This window comes from Boleophthalmus pectinirostris, unplaced genomic scaffold, assembly GCF_026225935.1.
Source record: "Boleophthalmus pectinirostris isolate CB_2022bp ecotype Guang Dong unplaced genomic scaffold, ASM2622593v1 HiC_scaffold_7, whole genome shotgun sequence".
NCBI classification, from domain to species: domain Eukaryota; kingdom Metazoa; phylum Chordata; class Actinopteri; order Gobiiformes; family Gobiidae; genus Boleophthalmus; species Boleophthalmus pectinirostris.
This window is the reverse complement of record NW_026571473.1, coordinates 37,307,627-37,335,159: the sequence shown is the minus strand read 5'-3', so window position 1 is coordinate 37,335,159 and position 27,533 is coordinate 37,307,627. Positions and strand designations below refer to the sequence as shown.

Below are 27,533 nucleotides of genomic sequence, written 5' to 3'. Positions count from 1 at the left end.
ACTGTTTGGTTTTTGAGAAAATTAAAGGATTTTAAGTGCGCTTTATAGAGGAGCATTAAAGCCAGAACTTGTACTTGTCTATTGGAACTGCTAAATATTGTTGTTTTGATGTACTTACTTTTTAATATTGCTTATTTATTATTGTTTTTTTATCTCTCTCTCTGCATCACTGGGCCTCAGGGAGCACATTTCGTTCTGTCGTGTGTTTCTCTCACATGCTTGAATGACAAATAAAGAACCTTGAACCTTGATAGTTCGAAAAAGACGGTATATTAAAGGGCTTGTACCAAGTTTGAGCAAAATGTGTCTTATTGTAAAAGCAGCTCCTCAAAATAAGTTTGCATCTAATTATAAAGCTTTTAATTGTCTGATAATTACGATGTTAACTTTACTGTTATGGTCTCTGAAAGTTGCGAAAAGCGCTTTTAAACTCATCGTGGTGAATAATGAGGACGCTCTGAATGCATAAGGTTAAGTCAGGAAGAACTTGCAAACCGTTTAAAATGAACTAGTTCTGCTTTTCACGTTTTTAAGACACGTTACTTATTTGAAACTTATTACGGCAGCTCCTCCCTCCTCCGTCTTCTGGCAACTAAAGTGGATTTCGTAAGTGCAATTCGATATCATTTTAGTTCTAGTTTAAAAACACGGACGTTCGTTTTTGTCCGACAAAAACCCCAGTCACACTCGATCAAAACTTTTCGTTGCAATTTGTGCAACTAAACAACTTTCTCTAAAAGCCAAAATGGCACTTTTTAACTCTGGGCTAGTGTTATTAACCCAGGAGCAGTAGATTGTCAAGGCAAAAAAGAAATCGAAATGTGGCACTGGAAAATTTGGCTTTTTTTTTTTTTCCTCCACCGGGCAGACTGTTGCAACGCTGCATTGTGAACCTGTGTATTACCTGTACTGTGATAAGAGTTATATATATATTTTATAAAAGTTTTGAACGAAAGGTCAAAGTTGAGAGCCCCGCCAGCATCGCGCGGCGCATGAGGTTGGAGTGTGTGGACTTTTTCTTCATTTCTGTAGCTTCTAAAACTGTTCGGTTTTGCTTGTGAAGGTAGATGCGGTTTCGATCCGGATGTGTTACAGGAACTGGAGGAAGCGGTTCCAAAAAAAACCGGACGATGTTTGTTCCCGTTTTCATCAAAAAGGACGTTTAATTTTGAGTCATTTTCTAATTTGTGTGGTGGTTAAAGTGAAACTAAACACTCAATTTCTTTAGCTACTAAACTTGAAAAGGTGTTTTAACAGCGTTTCTTACTGTTCCTGATCCTTTTTTTGGGCAAAACTTGCAAACTAGGTGCTAAATTTCCAGTTTTCTGGTCAAAAATATCTAAAAATCGGTGTATCCTGACTCCCTTGACCATTGCAATTACAAGTACTATGTGACATCACGCAGGACTAACGTGATTACAACCCAGTGTTTCTTTTTAACTCTTTTCTTTAGTCTTGGAGGTACTTTTAGAGTTGAAATGTGGTTTTAGGTGTGGATTATTTAGGTGTTTAGTCCCACTTTAACCAAATTTGAATGAAATTGCTATAGATTATTGGGAATTGGGAATAAATCGGCAATTTCTAAAAGATTTATGAGAAAAAAACTCTCATTTTCTAGCATTCTTCTTTTTACATTCAAGAGTTCCCAGGTTCCAGAAACTTAAATTATGTTGTATTTTGTGTTCTCCGGTTTTTGTAACACATCTCTTGCTTTTTAAAGCGGCTCAATCTCAGCCTGGACTCTGAGATCTCGCCCCTCGTTTGGCGGCCCCACAGCCCTTCGCTCGCCCCCGTCTCCTGTGCGGTCAGTCGGGCCCTGTAGTGGACACGGAGGCCTGGGGACCCTCTCCGTAGACGCCCCCTCCTCCGCCGCCGTTGCCCCCCTCCGGCTCGTCCTGGCTGGGGGAGGCCTCGTCGCTGGGGCCCCCTCTGGAGGTCACCATGGTGGTCTCCGGAGACGCGCTCTGGGCCTCTTGCGGGGCACAGCCGGGGTGGTTCTTACGGAAGTGCTGGTTCAGGATGGCCTGCGTGGAAGAAAGAAGACAAGGGATTTGAAGTTATTTAGTAAAAAGATAAAATGGGAGTGCTTCAAAAAGGGAGTCTGGATCTAATTTATGCGAGTACCTGCAGTGAGCGAGTACCAGAGTCCTGCACCGGGTTGGGTACTTGCCTCAAATAATTGCTAAAATGGCGCAGTTTTAACGTTCTGGTATTTTACGGGAGGTTTTGCGAGCGGGTAGTGATTCCACACGGGCGAGTCAGGTGAATTAAACGAACGACAAACAGATTAAAAATACCTGAACTACATCCAGGACGTGCATTGCCCTGGAAACAAGTCACATTTCCCATCTTTTCCCGGAATGATAGACCAGACTGTGAGAGAATTTAGTGTTTTTTTACATAAAGGAGATTGACTCAACGGCTGCGCTCCTGGTTTAATCCTGGTTTGGCCTGGTTAAATCCTGGTTTAGTCCTACTTCAGTCCTGGAGATCGGTTCTGCAGTTGCAGCGTGTATATATTTATACTAATGAAACTGGTTTAATCCTGGTTTAGTCCTGGTTCAGACCTGGTTTAGACCTGGTTTAGCCTGGTTCAGTCCTGTTTAAATACTGGTTTAGTCCTGGCAATCTGCTCGGCGGTTGCAGCATGTATATACTTTTGCTAAAGTCACTGGTTTAGTCCTGGTTTAGTCCTGGTTTAGTCCTGGTGATCATCTCTGCAGTTGTGGCGTGTAAATATTTATAATGTGCTAATGACACAGCGTAGGTTCAGTGCTAGTTTAGTCCTGGTTTAGTCCTTAACTATTGGGTTGTTGGACTAATGACCTGACCTCGATAACGGGTGGAATGTTAACGAGTCCAGGAGGGTGTGGATTTTACTTTGATATATTCACAGGTTAACAATGTGGGCCTGTACCTGCAGTGTGCGAGTATCAGTGAGAGGGTGTGTGCCTCATGTGGTCATGTCTCTGTAGATGTTGTTACCTGGAAGGGGAAGCTCTTGCCGCACACGTGGCAGTGGAAGGGCTTGTTGCCCGTGTGCTTGCGGATGTGATACTCCAGCTGGTCTTTGCGCGTGTACTTCTTCCCACAGATGCGGCAGACGAAGGGCGTGATGCCCATGTGCAGGCGCATGTGGCGATCCAGGCTGCCCTTCTGGTTGAAGGACTTGCAGCAGTAGATACAGGTGAGTCTGGGGTTGTACCTGTACCAGCGGTCACCCACCTGCTCCCTCAGGTAGTCCTCATATCCCCCCATGTCGAAGGCCGCGTGCTCCTCTCCCTGAAAGACAAAAAGCTCTGGTCCAAATGTGCATCAATGAATCTACTGTTCCAAACAGAAACAGAGTCTAGTAGGGGTGTAATGGTTCATGTATTTGTGCCAGTTTCAGTACGGGACGTTGAGTTCGTTGCAGGTCTGTGCACAACTCGACTGAATTTGTGAAATTTGTGTGCGTTTACATTCCGCCACTACATGTGCAGCTACACGGAGGCTCAGATCTTTAATATTCACGAGGGAACTCATCCGTGATTTGTGTGGCAGTGTTTCCCACAGCGCTTTATAGTTAGAGCGGCCGCGTTGATGACAACCGCCCCCCGCCTTGACCACGTCCCTCTGAACCACGTGAATCCTCGCAAAACTACAGTCGTCGCGCCGTGGTCCTCACTTTTGCCTTTCGTTGGCAAAATCTGCACTTACTACAGAAAAGGTGGACAAGTTGTTTTTTTGTGGCCAAAAATTTTAAGACTGAGTAAAACTTCATGCTGGAACTGTTAGTGCGGCGCTTTAATTTTTGAAAAGTTTTGTTTACTGTTTACAAGGAATTAAAAAAAATTAAAATATTTCATTCATTTGTTGCTTATTTGAGAATATTTGATTAGAACTTATTAGTATCACAATTACCATTAGTATTTTCCAGTTTGTATAAGGTTAAAACAAATTGTTGGTTTAACAAAAACACAAATAAACAACAAGTAAATGGTTTTTCATTTTCTTCACACACTGTACCGGAAATGAACTGAACCATGACCTCAAAACCGAGGTACACACCGAATCATGATTATTGTGTACCGTTAAATCCCTCGGGTCTAGTGTGCATGTCATGTGAATCCTAAACAGTTTTCTTACACAAACATATGTGGTACCTGAGAGCTGGGCTGCCTGAGCTCGTCCGCTCGGTTGGGAGACTCGCTCTTGGCTCTCTGTCTGTCTGCCAGCACCACCACACTCCCCGTCGGACTGAACCTGGACATTATATCGTCAGGATCGATACACGTCACACAAAAGAATAACACAATCACAATTCAGAAACTAACGGCGGAAATTACTTTAAGAAGAACAAAAAAAACAACTAAATTTCTCACCGCTCTGTCTCGCTGAAGCTGCTGGACGGTTGTATGTTGCTGCGCGTCGCGATGGCCCCCACAGCCGTTGCCGTGACTACCGTGCTGCGCCCCGAGCTGTCAATCATCACGGTGCCCTCCTCCACGGCCCCGCCCTCTTCCTGCTGAGACTCCGCCCCCATCCACTCCTCCACGCGCTCCGTCTTTATATGAACTCGGTCGACTGCGGAGGAGGATCGGAAAAGACACGACGAACCAAGAACGTGACAAATCTGTGTGTCGTTCGTTCATTTGTTTTTCAAAATAAACCAAAAATAAGAAAATGAAAAAAAAAACAACTATTTTCTTCAATATTTGTCTCCAAAACCAAAATGAAAAAAAAAAAACAGATAATGATTTGTTTTTTCAGTTTTCGATTTTCTATTTTAATGACTTAAACTGCGATGCCGGACTGAACCAGGACTGAACCAGGACTGAACCAGGACTGAACCAGGACTGAACCAGGACTGAACCAGGACTGAACCAGGACTAAACCAGGACTGAACCAGGACTGAACCAGGACTGAACCAGGTCTAAACCAGGACTGAACCAGGACTGAACCAGGACTAAACCAGGACTGAACCAGGACTGAACCAGGACTGAACCAGGACTGAAACCAGGACTGAACCAGGACTGAACCAGGTCTAAACCAGGACTGAACCAGGACTGAACCAGGACTGAACCAGGACTGAACCAGGACTAAACCAGGATAGAACCAAGACTGAACCAGGACTGAACCAGGACTAAACCAGGTCTAAACCAGGATTAAACCGGTCTCAGTTCCGGTCTAGTCCCAGTCTCAGTCCTGGTCTCAGTCTCAGTCCTGGTCTCGGTCCCGGTCTCAGTCCCGGTCTCAGTCCCGGTCTCAGTCCCGGTCTCAGGTCCCAGTCCTGGTCAGGTCCCAGTCCTGGTCTGTTCCCAGTCTCAGTCCTGGTATTGGTCCCAGTCTCAGTCCCGGTCTCAGTCCCCCGGTCTCAGTCCGTTATCCGTTTTTTCCATTATTCATTTAAACACAAAATCAAAAACTGAAAAAAACAAATCATTATCTGTTTTTTTCATTTTGGTTTTGGAGACAAATAATGAAGAAAATAGTTGTTTTTTCATTTTCTTATTTTTGGTTTTATTTTGAAAAACAAATGAACGAATGACACTCGGATTATGACACTACCCCAGACACAGTATTAAATAGAGGAAGAAGAAGAGTAACCGTTCAAACTAAACCATTTTCCGAGATGATTCCCTGCTCCTCACCGTCCTGGCTGCAGTCGTCCACGCTGGCGCTCCTCTCCGGCTCACTGCTGGTCTCCACGTACCACTGTCCCGCTCGGTTGATGCGGAGGATGGGTTCTTTGGCCCCGCTGTGCTCCACCGGGGGAGGGGGGCTGGGGGGCTCCTCTGGGGGGGTCTCTGCCTCCTCCGCCCTGGGCCCCAGCAGACGCAGACTGTGCCCAGAGCGGACCACGGACTCCAGAGAGCGAGCCCGCAGAGAACCTGAGGAGACCGGGACACACCACAGGGTCAAAACAAACTTATTACACACTAAGGCGATGTTCAGACTGCAGCCCGAAGTGACTCAAATCTGATTTTTTTCACCCCTGTTCCTGTGTCTGATCTTTTTTTTTTTTTCCATTTGTATTTTATTGTCTTTTCACAATGTGGATTTACATGATAATTAAAGGTTGTATGGAGGATTTTTTTTGTTTTGTTTCAAATTGTCAATGAAAGTTTAAAATACCATGACGGAGGCGCAGCAGCTTTGTAATTATGATGACCAAAAAAAAAAAAAGAATGAAAATCTATCAACTGTGGATGTAGTGAGGCCAGATAAACATCAGCCAATAGAAAACGAGGCTCCCTCATTTACTATTGGCTGTTAGATTGTCAATCAAACTCCCTACGTTTCTAGTGTAAGTGACTCGTCGGCGCGCGGGATTTCGTGGTTTATGCAGCGGTTCTTAGAGGCTTTTTCAAACTGCAGCTTCCTCGCAGTTCGCACAAAGTTTGTTGTGATGGCGGACGAGAATCCACGAGCAGTTCACCGCAAAAGAAAGTCGGTTTTTGAGGTCGCTGAAAGAAGAAGAGAAGGGGAAAAGGAGCGAAGCCAAACTGAGGTGATTCTTGGAGATTCCTTCCAGCGATGGCGCGAATGAAGCAGACGAAGGGTCTAAAAACTGACGCGTCGGTCGATAAATTATTTCTAGACAGGAAACTTCAACAGTAATTCTGAACACGCACTGGATGTAAAGCGTGATTTCTAGAGTAAAGAGGCGGGAGGAGGAGATGTTTCTACTGAGGAGCTGTGGAGGAGGAAGGTGGTGTCACGCATGAACAACATTTGAAAAAGGACTGTCGCTGTATTTCTCTTCCCTTAAAAAATCCTCTATACAACCTTTAAAGGTTGTATGGAGGATTTTTTTTATTTGTTTCAAATTGTCAGTGAAAGTTTAAAATACCATTACAGAGACGCAGCAGCCTTGTAATTATGATGACCAAAAAAAAAAAAGAATGAAAATCCATCAACTGTGGACGTGTTGAGGCCAGATAAACATCAGCCAATAGAAAACAAGGCTACCTCATTTTCTATTGGCTGTTGGGTTGTTAATCAAACTCCCTACATTTCTAGCATCACTAACTCGCCGGTGCGCTGGGATTAAGAGGTTTACGTTCGCCTCTCACGCACTGATGCCGTTTACTCGACCGATACAGCGGTTCTCGGGGTCTTTTTCGAAACTGTAGCTTCCTCTCAGTTTGCGCAAAGTTTGTTGTGACGGCGGACAAGAACTCACGACCAGTTCATCGCGAATGAAAGTCCGTTTTTGACGTCGCGGAAAGAAGAAGAGAAGGGGAAAAGGAGCAAAGCACAACATTTGAAAAAGGACAAACAGTCGCTGCATTTCTCTTTCCTTGGAAAATCTTCTATACAACCTTTAATATTATATCAAACCACTCTTCTATTTTAGGCCTCTGAACACTTCGCCATCTCCTGGTAATCGCTTTTTTACTAGCCAATAACAAAATTCTTAACATTTTATAATCTTCCCCTCTCTTTAAATTCAGAATATCAATCATACCAAGATACATAATTTCAAAAGTCATTGGAATATTGATTTTGAAGACCTCATCAATCACTTTTTTATATCTAGCCAATATTGCTGTATTACAGGGCATCCCCAGAAGATGTGGAAGTGATCCGCTATATCCGTGCCACAGAACCTCCAACATTTGGTATCCCCCCTTTTCTCTGTGCCGGCGTTACAAAATACCTTACAGTGTTCTTCCAGCCAAACTCCCTCCAAAAAAAAGAATTAGTGGTTTTCCATTGGTATTCGTTAATTTCTATCCCATCCTTCATTTGACATCTTAATTTTTGCCTCCCTTTATCCATCTTTCTTTTAAATATTCCGTACTGTCTGTTTTTAATTCCTCCAGTGCTTTATACAATTTGGCAACGGCTTTCCGAACTATCTGTGATTTGTATGCTTCCATAATGATTTTTATGATGCCCGATGTATCCAGGGCAACTTTCTTACTTTCTTGCTCTATGTAATGCCTTATCTGCAGGTACCTGTGAAAATCTTGGTTTTTCAGATTGAAACACTCCTTGGTTTCATGGAAACTCAACACCCCTTGCTTTTTAATTAACTCCCAGTACATCTTTGGTCCGTTTTTCCGTATCTGATCTTTTAATGACTGAACTGAACGACACAGACCCGATTTTTTCAAATGCGACCCAGGCAACTTGGATATGTGTTCCTAAAACCGATACATATCCGATCTTTTGACATGCGACTTCAGTCTGAACGGACAGGTCACATTCATCCCACCCCATCGTCGAGTCCAGGATATCCCTAGATTTGACTACCCCGAATTTAAGACTTTTTAAAAGACCTTTTTAAGACCACTTAAATGAAAATTAAGACCAACATCGCACCCTCTATGCAGGCGAAAAACACCAGATCCAATTCTAATAATAATGACCAACCAACTATCATACTGTATCTAATGTAAGAGCCACTGTGGATTAAACCGACACTTCCCCATGATCCATCCAACGTCTTCCTCCACTCTACTGATTGTTTTACTCTTTGCCGCCAGCGCCAGAAAGTACTGAATACAGAAAGTATTATTTTATTTTACAGCTGAGATGAAAACTGGCTGATGTTCGCTGTGGTTGTAGCCGTGAATGTTTTAATCTAAACCTACAGAGAACCTGATATTTGTTAATTAGCCCTGGGATAACGTTACGTCTGATGTTGCCAACTGGCTCCACTATGTTTTCTAACATATAGGTGCAATTTCCTGTTCAAAGGAGGTGTTTCTACACAATATTACACAGCAGCGTTCAGTTCCCGAATTCAAGACATTTTTACAATAGATTTTAATTAACCCACTTGTTGGTCGCTGTTGTAGCTTCTTGTGCTATTACTTTACGTTTTTACCTTCTGCTACAAACTTGAGCTGCACAGTCTTGATCTTGATCGATGTTTCTTCTGCTCGATGAATAATGTCTGTGAAGTGATGACGTATTTTTAACAGTAAAGTTCCGTCTGTGAATTCGTATTCGTACTGATGAAAGCATAATCGTAAATTTTCATTTCGTGATTGTAATTCATGACGTCGTAATTTTTCAATTCGTATTCTGATGAATAAAATACACACAATATATTTTATGTACGACTGGACTCATTTGAGAGTTTAGAAATATTTATTTTATGCGCAACTACAGCCAAATATGCACGGATTTCCCAAATACGCACGGATTTCTATTTTATGCGCACGAATATTTTTGACAGCTTTCTTACTCCATAGTCGGTCGGTGAACCCAGTGTCAGGAACTACACTGGAAGTCATCATCGCATGTTTCCAAACGTTTTCCTGGTTTGTGACGTAAGCGTGAACAGAGCCTTTAACTTCTTGGGTTCTTTTTAAAGACAATGCAGTAAAGTGTGTTTACCTTGTTGACATGTTTCAGCTGCTGCATCTTCAGAACTGTCCCCGGTGTTGGTGGTGACGTGTCGTATATCAGCTGTTGTTTCTTCCTGTAGACTCCCGTCGCCCGGTGTCTCTGGAGGAGGGGCGTCCCAGGTGTGTGAAAGTAGGAACGCGTCGTCATCACGGTTAACGCTGTCCGTGCCTCGTTTCCTGATTTCAATGGCCTCTCTGATCCAGCGTTTGAACTTGTTGTTTTCCGATCCAATGACCCGAGCCCCAGCGACGGCGCGTTCGTCTTTTCACACACCCGTGACGCCCTCCTCCAGAGACACCGGGCGACGGGAGGCGTGGTCAGTCTGAGCGAGCTGCAGGTCCATCAGGCCTGACCACGCCCACAGGAAGTAACAACATCTGATATACGACACGTCAACACCAACACCGAGGACTAGGGATTTTGAATTTATTTGTTTGTTTGGAGGATAAGCCCCTTGAGATGTGTCACCATCTCGTTTTCAAGGGGGTCCTCATAAATAAATACAACAACAAAAGACGGATACAGTCGGGCAGACAGTAGGAGACAGAAATTCAAATAAGCATCAAAACAACAAAATCAACACAACCACAACCACACACACACAGTCACACTCACTCACGCTTGACTGTTTCACACATAATAAAACTAATTTGAAAGAAAAATAAATAATAATAATAACTAGAGCCCGACCGATATGGATTTTGTTGTGGCCGATATGAAACTGATATAATGGAAGTTGGAGCTGCCGATAGCCGATATAATCACCGATATATTTAGTGATGTAAAAATTCACTGTAAATGTTGAATTGTTTAAAAAACTTAGGTTTGGCTCTGGTGGATTTTGAATTGGGTTTATTTAGGCAACATTTATTGTTATTCTGCCTCTTTACATCATATTTACAGACAGTAGGTTGGACTAATGGCATTTTTGCATCACATTCTAGACACTAGTGATGGGTATTCCAGTTCTTTTTAGAGAACCGGCTCTTTTGGCTCGGCTCACTAAAAGCTGCTGGTTCTTTTGGCTCCCAAGTGGCTCTTCAGATTGTTTTGTTGCAAGCAGGACTAAAGCACGTCTAAAGCAGGACTGAATCAGGACTGAACCAGGTCTAAACCAGGACTGAAAAAGGACTAAACCGGGACTTATTTATTTTATGCTAAACTACAGTCAAATATGCTCGTTTATTTTTTTATTTTTTTTTAATCCTATGTACACGCAAATTTCTCAAAGTTTCGTTTTCAGCCGCTGTCAAACTACCACGAGTCTGCACACGGCGTGAAGAGAAAAAAAGTGAGAGAAAGAGAAAACACGGCTCCCAATAAGGATCAGGCTCCCGTCGTTCCCTTTAAAGAGTCGGTTCTAAGAGTCATTTCGTTCGCGACGGACCCATAACTAGTAAAGAAAGTAGCGCTATTAGCCTTTAGCCGTAAATACGTGCACGCAGTGGTAATTAATTATATGCGCAAATGTCATAATTCACACGTTTGTTCACAGCTCATTTACATATCTGTGCAGGTCCAGTAGCAAATATACGGCCAATATAGTCACTTTAGAACAGACCAATAGAAAACAGTCTGTTTATGTGCAGGGAGCTACCCAGACGCAGCTATCGGCCGATAGCCGATATGCCTAAAGTTGCCCATATCAACCGATATATCGGTCGGGCTCTAATAATAACAATAATAATAATAAACAGAGTTCAAAATTCAACAAAATAATCAAAAACAATGACATGGGTGATGTTAATATTGAACCAGAGCATTTTTAAATAAAGGGACAGAAGTTAAAGCACGAATCGATGAGGGAAGATTGTTCCAATCAGAAGGAGCTTTATATTTAAATGAGTATTTTCCAATTTGTTTTTTGACTCTTGGGACAACAAAAAATATCTGATCTGCATGACGTAAACTATAAGAGGATCTGAATGGAATTAAATACTGTTTAAGATATTCAGGAGAACTGAGATTAATACATTTAAAAATAAATAATAACCAGTGAAGTTGACGTCGGGAGGACAGATGAAGCCAGGACAGTTGGTGATACATTATACAGTGTTGAGTTCTGAAGGGACAGCGGAGAATGAATGGGCATAATTAGTCGATTAATCGATAATTGATCACTAAGAATTTCATCGATTATGTTAATTTTAATCGACAAACCGAATGTATGTTGCTGTGTGTGTCGTGACCAAACAGGTGTGTACATGTGTCTCTGCATCAGAAGGAGCGAGACACAAACAGTGGGTCAGTCTGTAACGAACCGAAGCACAAATGTGGATTTAACGATGATTTGTACAAGAAATTCCACACTTTCCGTTGCGTTCGGGACAAGTGTGAGTCCATGTGCACAGTGTATAAAGCAGCACATATGTTTCTGTGTCCAGTGGGAAAAAGTTTTACCAGGTGAGAGTCGCTCAATGTGGATGACGAGGCCCCGCCCCCTCCCCCCGTACGCTGTCCTGGTTTTGACAAACGCAAATCTGGTCACACTAACCTGTATTCACCTGAGTCATGTCCTTTAATCCAACAGAAATTGAACCGCATCAGCGACACAAGAGCTGTAGTTTTATCTTAGCTTATTTTATGTAAATTAGTGATGTGGTTTTAAGTTTCATTTCTGTGAGAGTTGAACAAAACTGAATTAAACACATTATAATGTCAAACGGGCTGATGTGGCTCTAGAGTCGTTACGGTTTATATGTCGTAAAGTTGAATTTATTTATGCAGATTAGTCGTGCAGATAGTAATAATAATGATGATCATTTTAATATAAAATGTTAATGTTAATGATTAATCGATAATCGATCGTTAATTCTTCCGACGATCGATTAAGAAAATTTCATCGAATGCCCATCCGTACCGGGGACACTTCTGAAGATGTCGACAAGGTAAATACACTTTACTGCATTGTCTTTAAAAAGACCCCAAGAAGTTAAAGTATATAAGAAGACAAAATGAACATCAATGGCGTGAATAAAGCCTATTTGTCTGCTGTGCCACGTTATATTTATACATTTATGAACTTCTGACCTGTGCGCGGCCCCTCCTCCCTCTGCTCCTCCTCCAGGTCGGCCAGGCTGATCTTCAGGTGGATGCCCTCCAGGATCTGCGTGCAGCGGTCGATGATGTGCTGCATTTGGAGGAAGCTGGCGGCCGTCAGGTAGCTGATGATGTCGGCGAGCTGCAGACAAAGGCGCCCGGTGTAGCAGAAGGACAGCAGCTGCTCGAACACGCACGGGTTCCGGATGACGGTGAGGGAGACCGTGCTCATCTGGCTCAGGGACATGTGGTCGCGGAAGTACGGCGAGCTGGCGGCCAACACCACCTTGTGCGCCCTGAAGCTCTGGCCCTGCACGTGCACCACGATGTCACAGAGCCGGCCCTGGACGCGCAGCTGGTTCAGGTGGCTCAGGACCGAGTTACTGAAGTCCGGGATGTCCACCTGGATGCTGCCCGAGCGCTCCATCGTCTCACCTGAGAGAAGAGGAGGAAGGAGGAGGTTTACATTTGATGAGAATCCGTGTATCAGTCGTTCATTCATTTTTCAATATAAAACCAAAACTAAGAAAATGAAAAAACAACAGTTTTCTTCATTATTTGTCTCCAAAACCAAAATGAAAAAAACAGATAATGATTTGCTTTTTCATTTTTCGATTTTGTGTTTAAATGAAAAATGTAAAAAACGGATTATGACCGTTTCCCGTTTATGTGACTTAAACTGCGATGCCGGATTGAACCAGGACTGATCCAGGTCTGAGACCAGACCAGAACCAGACCAGGACTGAGACCGGGACCAGACCGGGGCCAGACCGGGACCAGAGCGGGGCCAGACCAAGACTGAGATCAGAACTGAGACCGGGACCAGACCGGGACCAGACCAGAACTGAGACCGGGACTGAGACCGAGACCAGACCGAGACCAGACCGAGACCAGACCGAGACCAGACTGAGACCAGAGCGGGACCGAGACCGGGACCAGACCGAGACTGAGACTGAGACTGGGACTGAGACCAGACCGGAGCCTCAGAGCCCATGGCAGGGCCGGAGCTCGAAGCTGAGGCTCGGACCCTGCGGAGGCTCGGAGTCCGCTCTGGTCCCACTCTGGTCCTGATCTGGTCCCGGACCTGGTTCAGTCCTGGTTCAGTCCTGGTTCAGTTCGTATTTGGCACAGAAGTCCAGCATCGCAGTCACGGGAGTCACGTAAATGGGAAACGGCCGTTATCCGATTTTTCCATTCGTCATTTAAACACAAAATCAAAAACTGAAAAAACAAATCATTATCTGTTTTATCATTTTGGTTTTGGAGACAAATAGCGAAGAAAACAGTTGTTTTTTCGTTTCCTTATTTTTGGTTTTATATTGGAAAAACGAATGACACACAGATTGATAAGGGCGTCTTCACGTCGGTGGAAAACACGATATACAAAGGGAAAGGCAAAGGAAGGCATTTTCTAACACTTAACACCCTCATTTAGCGGTCATGTATTTTTATTAGTATAATTAAAACGATTGTGCCATTTGGACGTGTTTTGGCTCCCTGTCCGCATTCGTACACAACAGGACATTGAACAGCCGTGCAGACCATGACCAGATGATGACAGACACGGAAGAAAAGAAAGAGGAGGCAGTGTGGTCAGAGGGATCCAAATGTTGTACTAATGAGACGTTGCACCTGTCGCTCAGTCACATGTGCAGTTTATCCATAAGCCCATACAGCAGCTGAAAATATACAAGAATTACAAATTATATTAAACGGGACGGCACGGCGGGTACTCCACTGTGATGACTACAGCAGCACTAAATAAAGCGTAAGAAATTAGTCTGTCTTGTGTTTGTCACAAAAACTCCTCAGTCTTTGTTAAATGAATATTCAGTGCAGAAGTCCATACTTGAGACTAGAGTTGGGTGGTAATTAGAGCCCAACCGATATATCGGCTGGCCGATATTATCGGCCAATATGGGCACCTGGAGACATATCGGCTATCGGCCGATATGCTCGCTGATATGGGCCGATATTTCACGTGGGCATGTTATACCTCGTTATAAAGCTTAGACTTTCTACATTATGTTCATTTAATCCAATTTACAGACAGATAAATGTCCCAATATGTGGCTCCACATCAGTATTTATCTGCGGTGTAATTTGTCTGTGTCCGTACTGTCCCTGAACACACCACCAGAGTGACGTCACTTCACTCGCGTGTGTTTGTTTACACCTGCAGCCGTGCGCAACAATGAGATTATTTTCTTTTTACGGACAATCGGTTTGAGTCTGGATTAAAAGGACATTTATTAGTTCAGACTTGTGATGTGAGGAGGAGCCTGTGTGAGCGGTGAGTGTTAGAAATACATCGACTTTGAAGCTAGTTTAGGTTTTGTTAGCGGTTAGTCTCTTTTTCTCACTTTCTCTTCATGCCGCATGTAGACCCATAGTCTGACAGCAGCAGCGGCTAAAAACGAAACTTTCAGAAATCTGCGTGTGAATAGGACAAAAAAAAGTGCATATTTGGCTGCAGTTCAGCATAAAATGAATAAACCAGGACTAATCTTGGGCTCGAGTGAAGGAGAAAGATAGAAACCGAGTCCCAACACTCAGTCCTGGTTCAGTTCTGGTTTAGTCCTGCTTGCAACAAAACAATCTCAAGAGTCGTTTGGGAGCCGAAAGAGCCAGCTGCTTTAGTGAGCCGAGCCAAAAGAGCCGGTTCTCCAAAAAAAAACCAAAAAAAAACTGGAATACCCATCACTAGTAGCTAGAATGTGATGCAAAAATGCCATTAGGCCAAACTACTGCATATCGGCCACAACAAAATCCATATCGGTCGGGCTCTAGTGGCAATACGGTATTACTGTTTCCCCCTTAGCAAAAAGTAGCAACCGTATCAGTTTCAGTTTATGTCATAAAAAAAAAAAAAATCTGCAGCGCATAAGGACCTATTATAATATTATAATTTACTGATATGGGCCCGGTCAAGCAGAAGTAAACAGCAAGACCAAAAAATCAAGTTAATGCATCTGATATAAAAATGTATTGAACAGATACATATGTACTCTAGTTTATGAAACTGTTGACCTTTTTTCTGGACCATTTTTGGTTCTAAAGTTCCATATGTTTTTAAACAGACCATGTATGAAACATGGAACAAAAATTATTTCCCAAATTTCAAAGACCCAAAAATCATGTAAATAAATGGATGTATTTCATCATATCTTGTGTTATTCCATCTTTGAACTGTTGATGAAGTTACATGATTTTTCAAAAAAATGTATTTAAAATGAAAAAAATTAGCTTGGAAGGACTGACATATTTTATAGAAATAGTTTCCTTTCATTTTGAAGTAATATTAAAGTATTCAGAAGAAAAAAGTGACAAATTATGTAAAATCCTGCACCTTCTACTTGTTTGAACAATTTTCCCTCTGTTACTTTTCCCTCCGTTACCATGACCCTTTCTTAATAAAAAATCTCATGAGTCAAAAAGTAAGAGGTTTTTCAACCTAATCTTGTACCATATGGTAGAAAACTATATGAAGCAAATATTCAAACCAGTTTGTTAAGGATATGTAAGTGAGAACCAAGAGTTATCACTGTTTGGATTTATTGCCCAAAAAGTGCTGCATATTTCATTCCCTCTGTTACCGACATGAGTTTTAAAATTTTTTGTCAACAACTTGAAAGAATATCACAGGTTTAACTTGACCCTGTTGGAGTGTAACTCTTTCCTACATTCTGATACTTTACTTATTTCAATAGTCCCTCTAGTTTCTGAATAAGAGACATTTGAATGTCAAAAATCTGCCCCTGTTTCCCTCCGTTACCACTTGACCGGACCCATATCTAAATGTGTTTGCTCAGCACAAATGAATGTGTGGTTGTATTTTCAGTTTAATGCGATCACAATTTTAAACTAATAGTGTCTGTAATGTTTCTTTTAACTGTGTGGAGAGACGACGTTCGATTAGTTTTGTTCCGTTGTCACGTGACGTTCAAAAGAGACCAAGACAAGACGACAAGTCCGGCCACAAGTGAGTTGGTCCCAAAAAAAATATGAGTACTTCTACAATTTGGCAGCATTTTGGCTTTAGACGCACATTTATTTACATTTTACAGAAACAAATCTTATAACCACATGGCTCATTTGCATAAACTATAAAAACAGCTCGCTCCTTGTGCGATGATGTGGTTCAGCTTCTGTCGAACTAAAGGACACGACTCAGTGGAATTCGAGTGTTCTTTCTGTGACAGAGGATGTGCTGCTGATGGTGAGTCTGTTCTGTGTGTGTGTCGTGTTGGAGATGGTTCATGTGAAACTTTTCAGAGATTATACGTCTGAAGTGCGATTTCGTAGTTTACCAAAGTTGTACTAAAACCTTTTGGTAATACAGTAATACAATATTTCTCGGTAAAATCCTGAGAAGGTTTAACAGTATGAAAATTTGGACACCGCCCAACCGTACTTGAGACACGAGGCGAGCTTTTGGTCACAAATGTATGTCTCGTGCAACGACAAAAAGCAACGACATAGACAAAAATCCCGCACACCGTCTTACTTGCAAAATGTGAGATGTTTTATGACAAACAGCACCATGTTTTGGCACTAGGCCTTTATCAGACAAACAGAGTGAGAGCTCAGGTGGCCGTTTAAACAGGGTGGGGCAAGCACCCAAGGGTGACAGGTCTTAACAGTTCACCCAAAACAAGTCAATAAGGGTGTAACGATATTCAAGTCTCACGTTATGATGTTGTCACGGTATGAACCTCACGCTTCGATATTTAATTCGAAATATTGTGGGGAGGTTCACGATTAGGGATGTAACGATCTTTAAATCTCTCTGTACAATATTTTTACGATATACATCTCACGGTATGATATTTATTGTGATATTTTGTGGAGACTAAACACCTAAAAGTGTGAATATTCTACTTTTTCCTCTTAAAATGCCTTGACAAGACTTAATCCAAAGACTTAAAAGTGTTAGAACTGTTACTTCTTCTTGTCGTCTGCACTGAAATGGAGCAAAGGATCATGGTCTATGTAGTTCCCTCTGTCTTTTTTTAGTTAATGCTGCACATTAACTCTTCATTAGGGCAAAGAGACTTGCAATTCGATATATTGCGATGGTCCATGATGTTATTGTGACAACTTTGACGATACGATATCACGATATTTCAGTTACTGTTACGTCCCTATAATTCAAAAAACAAAAGAAATCAACTTACAGTGTAATAATAATAAAATAATAATATTAATCATAATGGAAAAATAATAAAACAGAAGAGTATCTGAATACATAGAGACATAGTATAAATTCAACTAATTATGGGATAAGTCCTAGTGCCAAAACGTTGCACGGTTTGTCCTCACATAAATATCTCACATTTTGCAAGTAAGACAGTGAGCGGGATTTTTCTCTATGTTCTTGAGCTGCTCTCTCCTCCAACGCACCCGTCTCAAGTAATTGATGTGCGAAGTTCTCATTCTTCTATAAAGCAACTACATAAAAAAAATACTTTAAATTATAGAAGAAAGTATCAAATCTGCTTCCTAAACATTTAAAGGTTGTATGGAGGATTTTTTTGTTTGTTTCAAATTGTCAATGAAAGTTTAAAATACCATTACAGAGACGCAGCAGCCTTGTAATTATGATGACCAAAAAAAAAAAAAAGAATGAAAATCCATCAACTGTGGACGTAGTGAGGCTAGATAAACATCAGCCAATAGAAAATGAGGCTACCTCATTTTCTATTGGCTGTTAGGTTGTCAATCAAACTCCCTACGTTTCTAGTGTAACTACTCAAGATGCGCGGGGATTACGTGGTTTATACAGCGGTTTTTAGAGGCTTTTTTAGAGGTTTAGAGGTTTGCACAAAGTTTGTCGCGATGGCGGACGAGAATCCACGACCAGTTCGCTGCAAAAAAAAAGTCAATTTTTGAGGTCGCTGAAAGAAGAAGAGAAGGAGAAAAGGAGCAAAGACAAACTGAGGTGATTCTTGGAGATTCCTTCCAGCGATTGCACGAATGAAGCAGACAAAGGGTCTAAAAACTGACGCATCAGTCGCTAAATTATTTCTCAACAGTAATTCTGAACACGCAATGACTGTAAACAAATGTGATTTCTAGAGTAAGCAGGCGGGAGGAGATGTTTCTACTGAAGGAGCTGCACAACATTTGAAAAACGACTGTCGCTGCAGTCTCTTTCCTTAAAAAATCCTCTATACAACCTTTAAGTATTAACAAAGAGGGAATTCTGGAGATTCTGAGCTTCACATGAGGCCTGAACATAAACTGAGACTGAGACAAACCTGGATTCTCTATCTGAAGGTGAAGGTAAGTCTGTGCAATTAATTGAATGTTTATCGCTATTTCGATTTGTGTGTCAAACAATCTCCAAACTCATAATCAAGTTTAAAAGCTTAACAATAGAATTTAAATATAGAGATTGTAGAGCAGCTGCATATATAGTTTATTTTGGATACATTTATGTTTTTCTATACATTATTTCATGTTCAAAGTATGTTTTATTCATTTTATGTTTAATACATCGCAAAAGGGTTCATATTTGTAGCCTATATTTATATTAAATTTGAAAGTTTTGCGTAAATTACCAATAACAGGGTTTTTTTGGAGAGAGAAATGCTGAATAAATGCATAGTGTAACAAAAAAAAAATCATTTGAATAATCATTTATTGTGACCAAAATAATTGTGATAATGATTTTTTCCATAATTGAGCAGCTCTAGGTGAAGACTCTGGAAACACACGCTCAGTTTTGATTGTTGTACGTACTTTAAATTGATAAGAGCACAGAGCTACAAACTGCGCTTTTACGTTCTTGCACAGGTTTGGTTTCGTTCTAGCTGAATCACGGTGAAGTCCTGGCTCGGTCCTGGCTTATTTTTTCCGTCAGCCTCACGACTCGCCCTTAAAAGTAAACAAGCTGTCACACTGCTCGCGCCTTACTGACAACTGGAATGCGCCGTATCTACTCCCCGACCAAAACCATGACCGCTTTCGCCGTCAGCCCGAGCCAACAGCTTCAACCGGCCCCTATTGTCTATTGTTGGAGGATTTCATGATGGAATTCTGAGGAAACACATTTGGCATCAGTCGGAGGTATTTGAGCGAGAGAACCGCAGCCACTTCTCCCTCCTCTCCCTCCTTTTCCTCTTCCTTGGCCTCCACCTGCTCCACTCCCTCCTCATCCTCCTCCTCCTCCCCGTTCTTCTCCTCGTCCTCGGCCTCCTCCTCCTCCTTCTCGCGCTGCAGCTGTTTGGCACCAGAGCTTTGCCAAATCTTCCCACATTCTCTCCGCGCTCGGCTCCACTGCTCAGACTGTGGCACGGACTTGTACAGTTTGCAGTGCAGCTTCGTTTAAAAGAAAAAAACTATAAGATATAAGTAAGAAGTACGTCTAATGTCTAATGAATCCCGCAGTGTTTCCCGCAGATTTTGATTTAGAAAACTACGTATGTGAATAGATTTTTATTGGAATAATTTAATCTCATTCAATCTGTGCAGTAGAAATGTCACTTATTGTCTGGACTGAGTTTTTAAGATGTCATTTTTGACCCGTGTCTTCTCTCTTTTATAAAGTTTATGATAATGCAATGAGGAGTTAGGAGTTAGGAGTCAGGAGTCAGGGGTTAGTGGTTAGGATTTAGGGGTTAAGAGTTAAGGTTAGGGTTTAGGAGTTAGGAGTCAGAAGTTAGAGGTTAGTGGTAAGTGGTTAGGGGTTAGGAGTTAGGAGTGAGAAGTTAGGGGTTAGGTGTCAGGATTTAGGAATTAGGGGTTAGGATTCAGGAGTTAGTGGCTAGTGGTTAGGAATTAGGGGTTAGGGTTTAGGAGTTAGGGGTTAGGATTTAAGAGTAAAGAGTAAGGAGTTAGTGGTTAGGATTTAGGGGTTAGGAGTCGGGAGTCCGGAGTAAGGGGTTAGGAGTCAGGAGTCAGGAGTTAGGAGTCAGGAGTTAGGAGTTAGGAGTCAGGAGTTAGGAGTCAGGAGTTAGGAGTCAGGAGTTAGGAGTCAGGAGTTAGGAGTCAGGAGTTAGGAGTTAGGGGTTAGGAGTTAGGGGTTAGGAGTTAGGGGTTAGGGGTTAGGGGTTAGGAGTTAGGAGTTAGGGGTTAGGAGTCAGGAGTTAGGAGTCAGGAGTCCAGAGTAAGGGGTTAGGAGTCCAGAGTAAGGGGTTAGGAGTCAGGAGTCCAGAGTAAGGGGTTAGGAGTCAGGAGTCCAGAGTAAGGGGTTAGGGGTTAGGAGTTAGGAGTTAGGAGTAGGGTTAGGAGTCAGGAGTCCAGAGTAAGGGGTTAGGAGTCAGGAGTTAGGGGTTAGGAGTCAGGAGTTAGGGGTTAGGAGTCAGGAGTTAGGGGTTAGGAGTCAGGAGTTAGGGGTTAGGAGTCAGGAGTTAGGGGTTAGGGGTTAGGAGTTAGGAGTTAGGGGTTAGGAGTCAGGAGTTAGGGGTTAGGGGTTAGAGTTTATGAGTTAGAGATTAGGATTTAGGGGTTAGGAGTCAGGAGTCAGGGTTTAGGAGTTAGGGGTCAGGAGTTTGGGGTTAGGAGTCCGGAGTTAGGGCTTAAGGGTTAGGGTTTAGGAGTTAAGGGTCAGGGGTTAGGAGTTAGGGTTTAGGAGTTAGAAGTTAGAAATTAGGGGTTAGGTGTCAGGATTTAGGAGTTAGGGATTAGGATTTAGGGGTTAGGAGTCAGGAGTCCGCAGTAAGAGGTTAGGAGTCCACAGTAAGTGGTTAGGAGTCAGGAGTTAGGGGTTAGGAGTCAGGAGTTAGGGGTTAGGAGTCAGGAGTTAGGGGTTAGGAGTCAGGAGTTAGGGGTTAGAGTTTAGGTTAGAGATTAGGATTTAGGGGTTAGGAGTCAGGAGTCAGGTTTTAGGAGTTAGGGGTCAGGAGTTTGGGGTTAGGAGTCCGGAGTTAGGGTTTAAGGGTTAGGGTTTAGGAGTTAAGGGTCAGGGGTTAGGAGTTAGGGTTTAGGAGTTAGAAGTTAGAAATTAGGGGTTAGGTGTCAGGATTTAGGAGTTAGGGATTAGGATTTAGGGGTTAGGAGTCAGGAGTTAGTGGTTAGGAATTAGGGATTAGGGTTTAGGAGTCAGGAGTCAGTAGTCAGTAGTTAGGAGTCGGGAATTAGAGGTTAGGAGTCCAGAGGTAGGGGTTAGGGGTTAGGAGTGAGGAATAAGGGTTAGGGGTCAGAAGTAAGGGGTCAGAGATTAGGAGTAACGGGTTAGGAGTTAGGAGTCAGAAGTTAGTGGTTAGTGGTTAGTGGTTAGGGGTTAGGGGTTAGGGTTTAGGGTTTAGGAGTCAGGTTTTAGGAGTTCGGAGTTAGGATTTAGGAGTTAGAAGTCAGAATAAGGTTAGGGTTGGTTGCTCAGTGTGTCCATCAAAACAAATTCTAATTTTGTTATCCCAGTCGCAAAAACTGTTGTTGTGTCCTTAGGCTTAGATACACCTCGATACACAGGCCACGATACGATATACATCTCGATACAGTGCACGTTCAGTTTGATATGATATATTTCAAATCGATTCGATAATGTTCAATAAAAAATAATTTCTAAATCATGTCTGTGATACTAAAAGTCTTTGTTAAACCACTTTTTGTGCAAAGTTCATATGAAACACAAATATTTTAATCATCAAAACTGTGAAAATGTCAAATGTGTCACGTAAACGACTTTCCTTCCTCTAAACCAACAACAAAACTGTAGCACAAAATTATTTAGTAAAATGCAGCAAAAAAGTACTCTTAGCGATATATCGATACAGCAGCCCACGATAACAATACTGTATCATCACATTAAACAATACGATATGTTAATATTTTGATATTTTTTGTAGACTCCTAATTATTATTATATAGTCCAGGTGTAGACTTCAATATCTGCAGGAAATACTGCTACTGTGTACTCTTTAAGTACACGTTAAACATGTACTTTAATACTTTAACATAAGTAGATTTTTTCATATGCTGCTTTTACTTTTACGTGACTAGTTTTTTGCTCCAGTATTTGTACTTTTGAGTACTTCTTCTTTTATTACTGTAGCACATGTAGCATATTTATTAAAAATAATTCAAGAAAATAGGTTTAAAGTGAAAAACATGGAACTATTTGCAGTGTTTCAGAATATGTCTTTCAAGGGGGTGTGCAAAAATATTCAAATATCGATAGTATTGATATTTGTATCGTATCGATCAATATCGATCGTATTGTTAAATGTGATGATACTGTATTGATATCGTGGGCTGCTGTATTGATATATCACCAAGACTATTTTTTGGTATATTTTACTAAATTATTCTGTTCCAGCTACAGTTTTGTTACTTGTTTAGCGGAAGAAAATTTGTCTATGCAACAAATTTGACATTTTCACAGTTTTGATGATTAAAATATGTGTGTTTTATATTCACGTTGCACAAGAAGAGGTTTAACAAAAAATGTTTGTATCACAGCCATGATTATTTTTTATTGAATAAATTTGAAATATATCGTATCAAACTGAAAGTGTACTGTATCAAAGTATGTATCGTATCGTGGCCTGTGTATCGAGGTGTTTATTGTATCGGTAACTTCTTAATGATACTGAGCTCTAATCCCAATACAAACACGTGACGTCTTACAAGACTTCAACATCTGCACGAAATACTTTTACTTTGTACTTTTTAAGTACATTTTAAACAGGTACTTTAATACTTATACAAGTATAAGTAGCTTATTTCATATGATACTTTTACCTTTATGTGAGTTTTATTTATTTTTTTGCTCAAATATTTGTACTTTTGAGTACTTCTTTTATTACTGTACCACATGTAGCATATTTTTTAAAAAAAACAATTAAAGAAAATAAGTTCAAAGTGAAAACTATTTGTAATGTTTTAGAATATGACTTACATGTGGGTGTGCAAAAATATTGAAATATTGATATACTGTATTGTTAAATGTGATTTTTAAAAATATATTTTACTAAATTATTTTGTTACAGTGCTACAGTTTTGTTTCTTGTTCAGTGGAAGAAAATGTGTTTATGCAACACATTTGGCAATTTCACAGTTTTGATGATTAAACTGGGTGTGTTTCATATTCACGTTGCACCTGAAGCGGTTTACCAAAAACTTTTAGTATCACAGCCATGATATTGGCTTTATTTTTTATTGAACCGTATCAAATTGATTTGAAATATATCTTATCGAACCGAAAGTGTACTGTATCGAAGTATGTATCGTATCGTGGCCGATGTATCGAGATATGTATCGTATCGGTAACTTCTTAATGATACTCAGCCCTAATCACAATACAAACATGTGAAGCTTTACAAGACTTCAATATCTGCAAGAAATACTTTTACTTTGTACTCTTTAAGTGTATTTTAATCATATACTTTAATACTTATACATAAGTGTTGTTTTTTCTTTTGCTTTTTGGAGATTATATTTGTGGTGAGCAATGTAAAATAATTGTCTTTATGTATCTGTTGATTACTGCATAATAACGCAATTTATCTTTTACCATATGATAATGCAATTTATTATTTATGGAAACATCCGAATAAACTTATCATCATCATCATCATCATCATCATCATCATCATAATCATCATCATCATCATAATCATCTTGGAGGATTTCATAAGATACTTTTACTTTTACGTGAGTAGTTTTTTGCTCCAGTACCGGTACTTTTGAGTACTACTTCTTTTACCACTGGACATTTAACATATATTTTTTTAAACAACTGAAGAATATCTACAGTGTTTTAGAATATGTCTTTCATGTGAGTGTGCAAAAACAGTATCGATATCATAGGCTGCTGTATCAATATATTGTCAAGAGTATTTTTTTTGTATATTTTACTAAATTATTTTGTTACAGTGCTACAGTTTTGTTGCTTGTTCAGTGGAAGAAAATGTGTTTATGCAACACATTTGGCAATTTCACAGTTTAGATGATTAAACTGGGTGTGTTTCATATTCACGTTGCACCTGCAGCGGTTTACCAAAAACCTTTAATATCACAGTCATGATTTAGCCTTTATTTTTTATTGAACCATATCGAATAAAACCAAAAGTGCACTGTATTGATATATGTATCGTATCAGAAACTTCTTAATGATACTCAGCCCTAATCACAATACAAACACGTGAAGTCTTACAAGACTTCAACATCTGCATGAAATACTTTTACTTTTTAAGTACATTTTAAACAGGTACGTTAATACTTTTACATAAGTAGCTTATTTCATATGATACTTTTATTTTTACACAACTAGTTTTGTTGCTTCAGTATCTGCACTTTCGAGTACTTCTTCTTTTACCACTGCACCAAGTGTAGCTTTTTTTTTTTTAATTTTTTAAACAATTCAAGAAAATAAGTTCAAAGTGAAAAACATGGAACTATTTGCAATGTTGTAGAATATGTCTTTCAGAGGGGTGTGCAAAAATATTCAAATATCGATATATATCGTATCGTTTAATGTGATGATAAGAATATTTTTTGGTATATTTTACTGAATTATTTTGTTACAGCTACAGTTCTGTTGCTTGTTTCGTGGAACAAAATTTGTTTAAGCAACACATTTAACGTTTTCACTTTTACATAAGTAGAAAAAAAAAAAAACAATTCAAGAAAATAAGTTCACGCTGAAAAACCTTGGAACTATTTGCAATGTTGTAGAATATAGTCTTTTATACGGGTTTGCAAAAATATTCAAATACTGATATATTGTATTGTTTAATGTGATGACAAGACTATTTTTTGGTATATTTTAAGAACTTATTTTGTTACAGCTACAGTTTTGTTACTTGTTCAGTGGAAGAAAATTTGTTTATGCAGCACATTTGACACTTTCACTGTTTTGATGATTAAAATGGGCGTGTTTCATATTGACATTGCACAAGAAGAGGTTTAACAAAAAGTTTTAGTATCACTGCCATGACTTTGCCATTATTTTTTAATGAACCGTACCAAATCGAATTGAAAGTGCACTGTATCGAGGTATGTATCGCACTTCTTAATGATACTCAGCCCTAATCACAATACAAACATGTGAAGTCTTACAAGACTTCAATATCTGCAAGAAATACTCTTACTTCATACTTTTTAAGTACATTTTACACAGATACTTCAATACTTTTACATAACTAGATTATTTCATATGATACTTTTACCTTTACGTGAGTATTTACTGTACCACACGTAGCAATTTAAAAAAAAAACAATTCAAGAAAATAAGTTCTAAGTGAAAAACATGGAACTGTTTAAAATGTTTCAGAATATGTCTTTCATGTGGGTGTGCAAAAATACTGAAATATCAATATATCATATTGTTTAATGTGATGAGTATTTTTTAGTATATTTTACTAAATTATTTTGTTATAGTGCTACAGTTCTGTTACTTGTTCAGTGGAAACATTTGACACTTTCACTGTTTTGATGATTAAAATGGGTGTGTTTCATATTCACATTGCACAAGAAGAGGTTTAACAAAAACTTTTCAGTATCAGAGCCATGATTTTGCCTTCATTTTTTTATTGAACCGTATCGAATCAAACCGAAAGTGCACTGTATATGTATATATGTATCGTATCGTGGCCTATGTATCAAGGTATCGGTAACTTCTGAATAATACCCAGCCCTAATGCTTCAGTTGTATGTCACAAGAGGAATAGAATGTGCAGAAAATGTTTGAGCAATAATCCCATAAATTACATTAAAGTAAATCGTGAGCGGTGTGCATGCACGTGAAAAGCACTGCCTCGTTATTATCGCTAAAAATCCGTTTCGTGTTTAAAAAGTTGCTCTTAATAAGTTATAATTGTGAATCTTGCAGATGTAATGGTGGGCTATGCAGATATGTCCTGGTTTATTGTGCTTTCTTTGCCAAAAAACCAAGCCGTGTCCGCGTAACAAAAGCCGGAGCCTGGCCCGGCCCCTGCAGCTGTCCCATTGCGGCACCGGAGGCCCAGGTAAGCGGCACTCACCTGCGGCGGGGGGCGGGGGGAAGAGGGCTCTTGTTCGGCTGCTGTGGCGGTGTGTCCCGGGTCTACTGTCGGAGCATCGCCAGCGGGACGGGCCCAGAGGTGTAGTCCGTGTGACAGCGCTCCTCTCCGGCTCGGGACGCTTCAGGACACCGTGGGGGCTTCGGCGGCGCGGCTGCGGAGCGACATGCCGGTGACGGGGCCTCGGTGGCGGCTTCGGGCTCGGTTCGGGAGTCGGTGTCCCGTCGGTTCACACGGCAGCAGCAGGGCCCAGACTGCAGGAAGCGAGCAGGAAGGGAGGAAACGCCGCGGCATCATGGGAAATGGAGTTCGGAGCGGTTAGAGCGCAAGACACAGGGCGGAGACTAAGACTACGTTACCCACAATGCAACACGGAGCAGCGGAGCATCTTGGCTTTTGGAGTTTGGCGGTTTTTACTCCTTTCACTCCGTGGATCTATAAAAAAATAAATAAAATAAAATATAATAATAATAATAATAATAATAATAATAATAATAATTTGGTTCCATCCCAAAAAAAGCTTCTACACAAATTAAATATTACTTTACTTTTTGTCATCTAAATAAATTAAGGCGATCTAAATGTTCAAATAAAAAGTTCTAAATATGTGTTTTGTTTTTTGTTTTTTTTAAGACTTCATAATGGTTTTGTCATAGCTAGTATGACTAGATTTTCAAAATAAAAAACTGGAACATCTCTGGTTTGTGATTATTTATTTATTTAATTGTATTTTTAAAATGTATATTATTATTATTTTAATTTTTTATTTTATTTTTTTATTTTTTTTAATTAAGGATAACAGTACATACATACAACATAAAAAAAATACAACGATCAACATTTAACAATTACAATAATCAGCATAAAACAAAAGACAAAAACATAAAGCAACACCCATAACAAATACAAAACAACAACAACAACAACAACAACAAAAAGCACCCATTTCCCCCCGACCACACACACTAACACAAATCTGGCCAAATTAAACAAAAGTAATGGTCGTGCAATATAAACACATTACTTTTACCTTTAGCTAAATAGACTTAGACTTAGACTTAAACAAACTTTATTGATCCACAAGGGAAATTACAGTATTTGGACACAGGAGCTCAAACATCATAATATAATATAATAACAAAGAGTAAAACATATAAATGGTAATAATAAATTCGAAATAAGTAGAAAAAAGAGGAAGAG

General features: G+C 40.4%; 1 protein-coding gene across 2 annotated transcripts; it reads right to left on the bottom strand.

The window, feature by feature from the left end:
- Window positions 1-131: 131 nt before the first annotated feature.
- zbtb37 (zinc finger and BTB domain containing 37) lies at window positions 132-26,900 on the bottom strand. 2 transcript variants are annotated; one of them, XM_055165209.1, is made up of 8 exons: window positions 26,316-26,900; window positions 12,379-12,822; window positions 8,822-8,890; window positions 5,634-5,873; window positions 4,365-4,566; window positions 4,146-4,245; window positions 2,986-3,282; window positions 132-2,024 (listed from the first exon to the last, which is right to left on the bottom strand). In XM_055165209.1, exons 2-8 carry the CDS (start codon window positions 12,812-12,814, stop codon window positions 1,806-1,808), a joined length of 1,563 nt encoding a protein of 520 aa, XP_055021184.1. In that variant the 5' UTR covers window positions 12,815-12,822; window positions 26,316-26,900; the 3' UTR covers window positions 132-1,805. The 2 variants fall into 2 exon arrangements, with proteins under 2 accessions (XP_055021184.1, XP_055021185.1); XM_055165210.1 differs by lacking the exon at window positions 8,822-8,890.
- Between the last annotated feature and the right edge of the window lie 633 nt (window positions 26,901-27,533).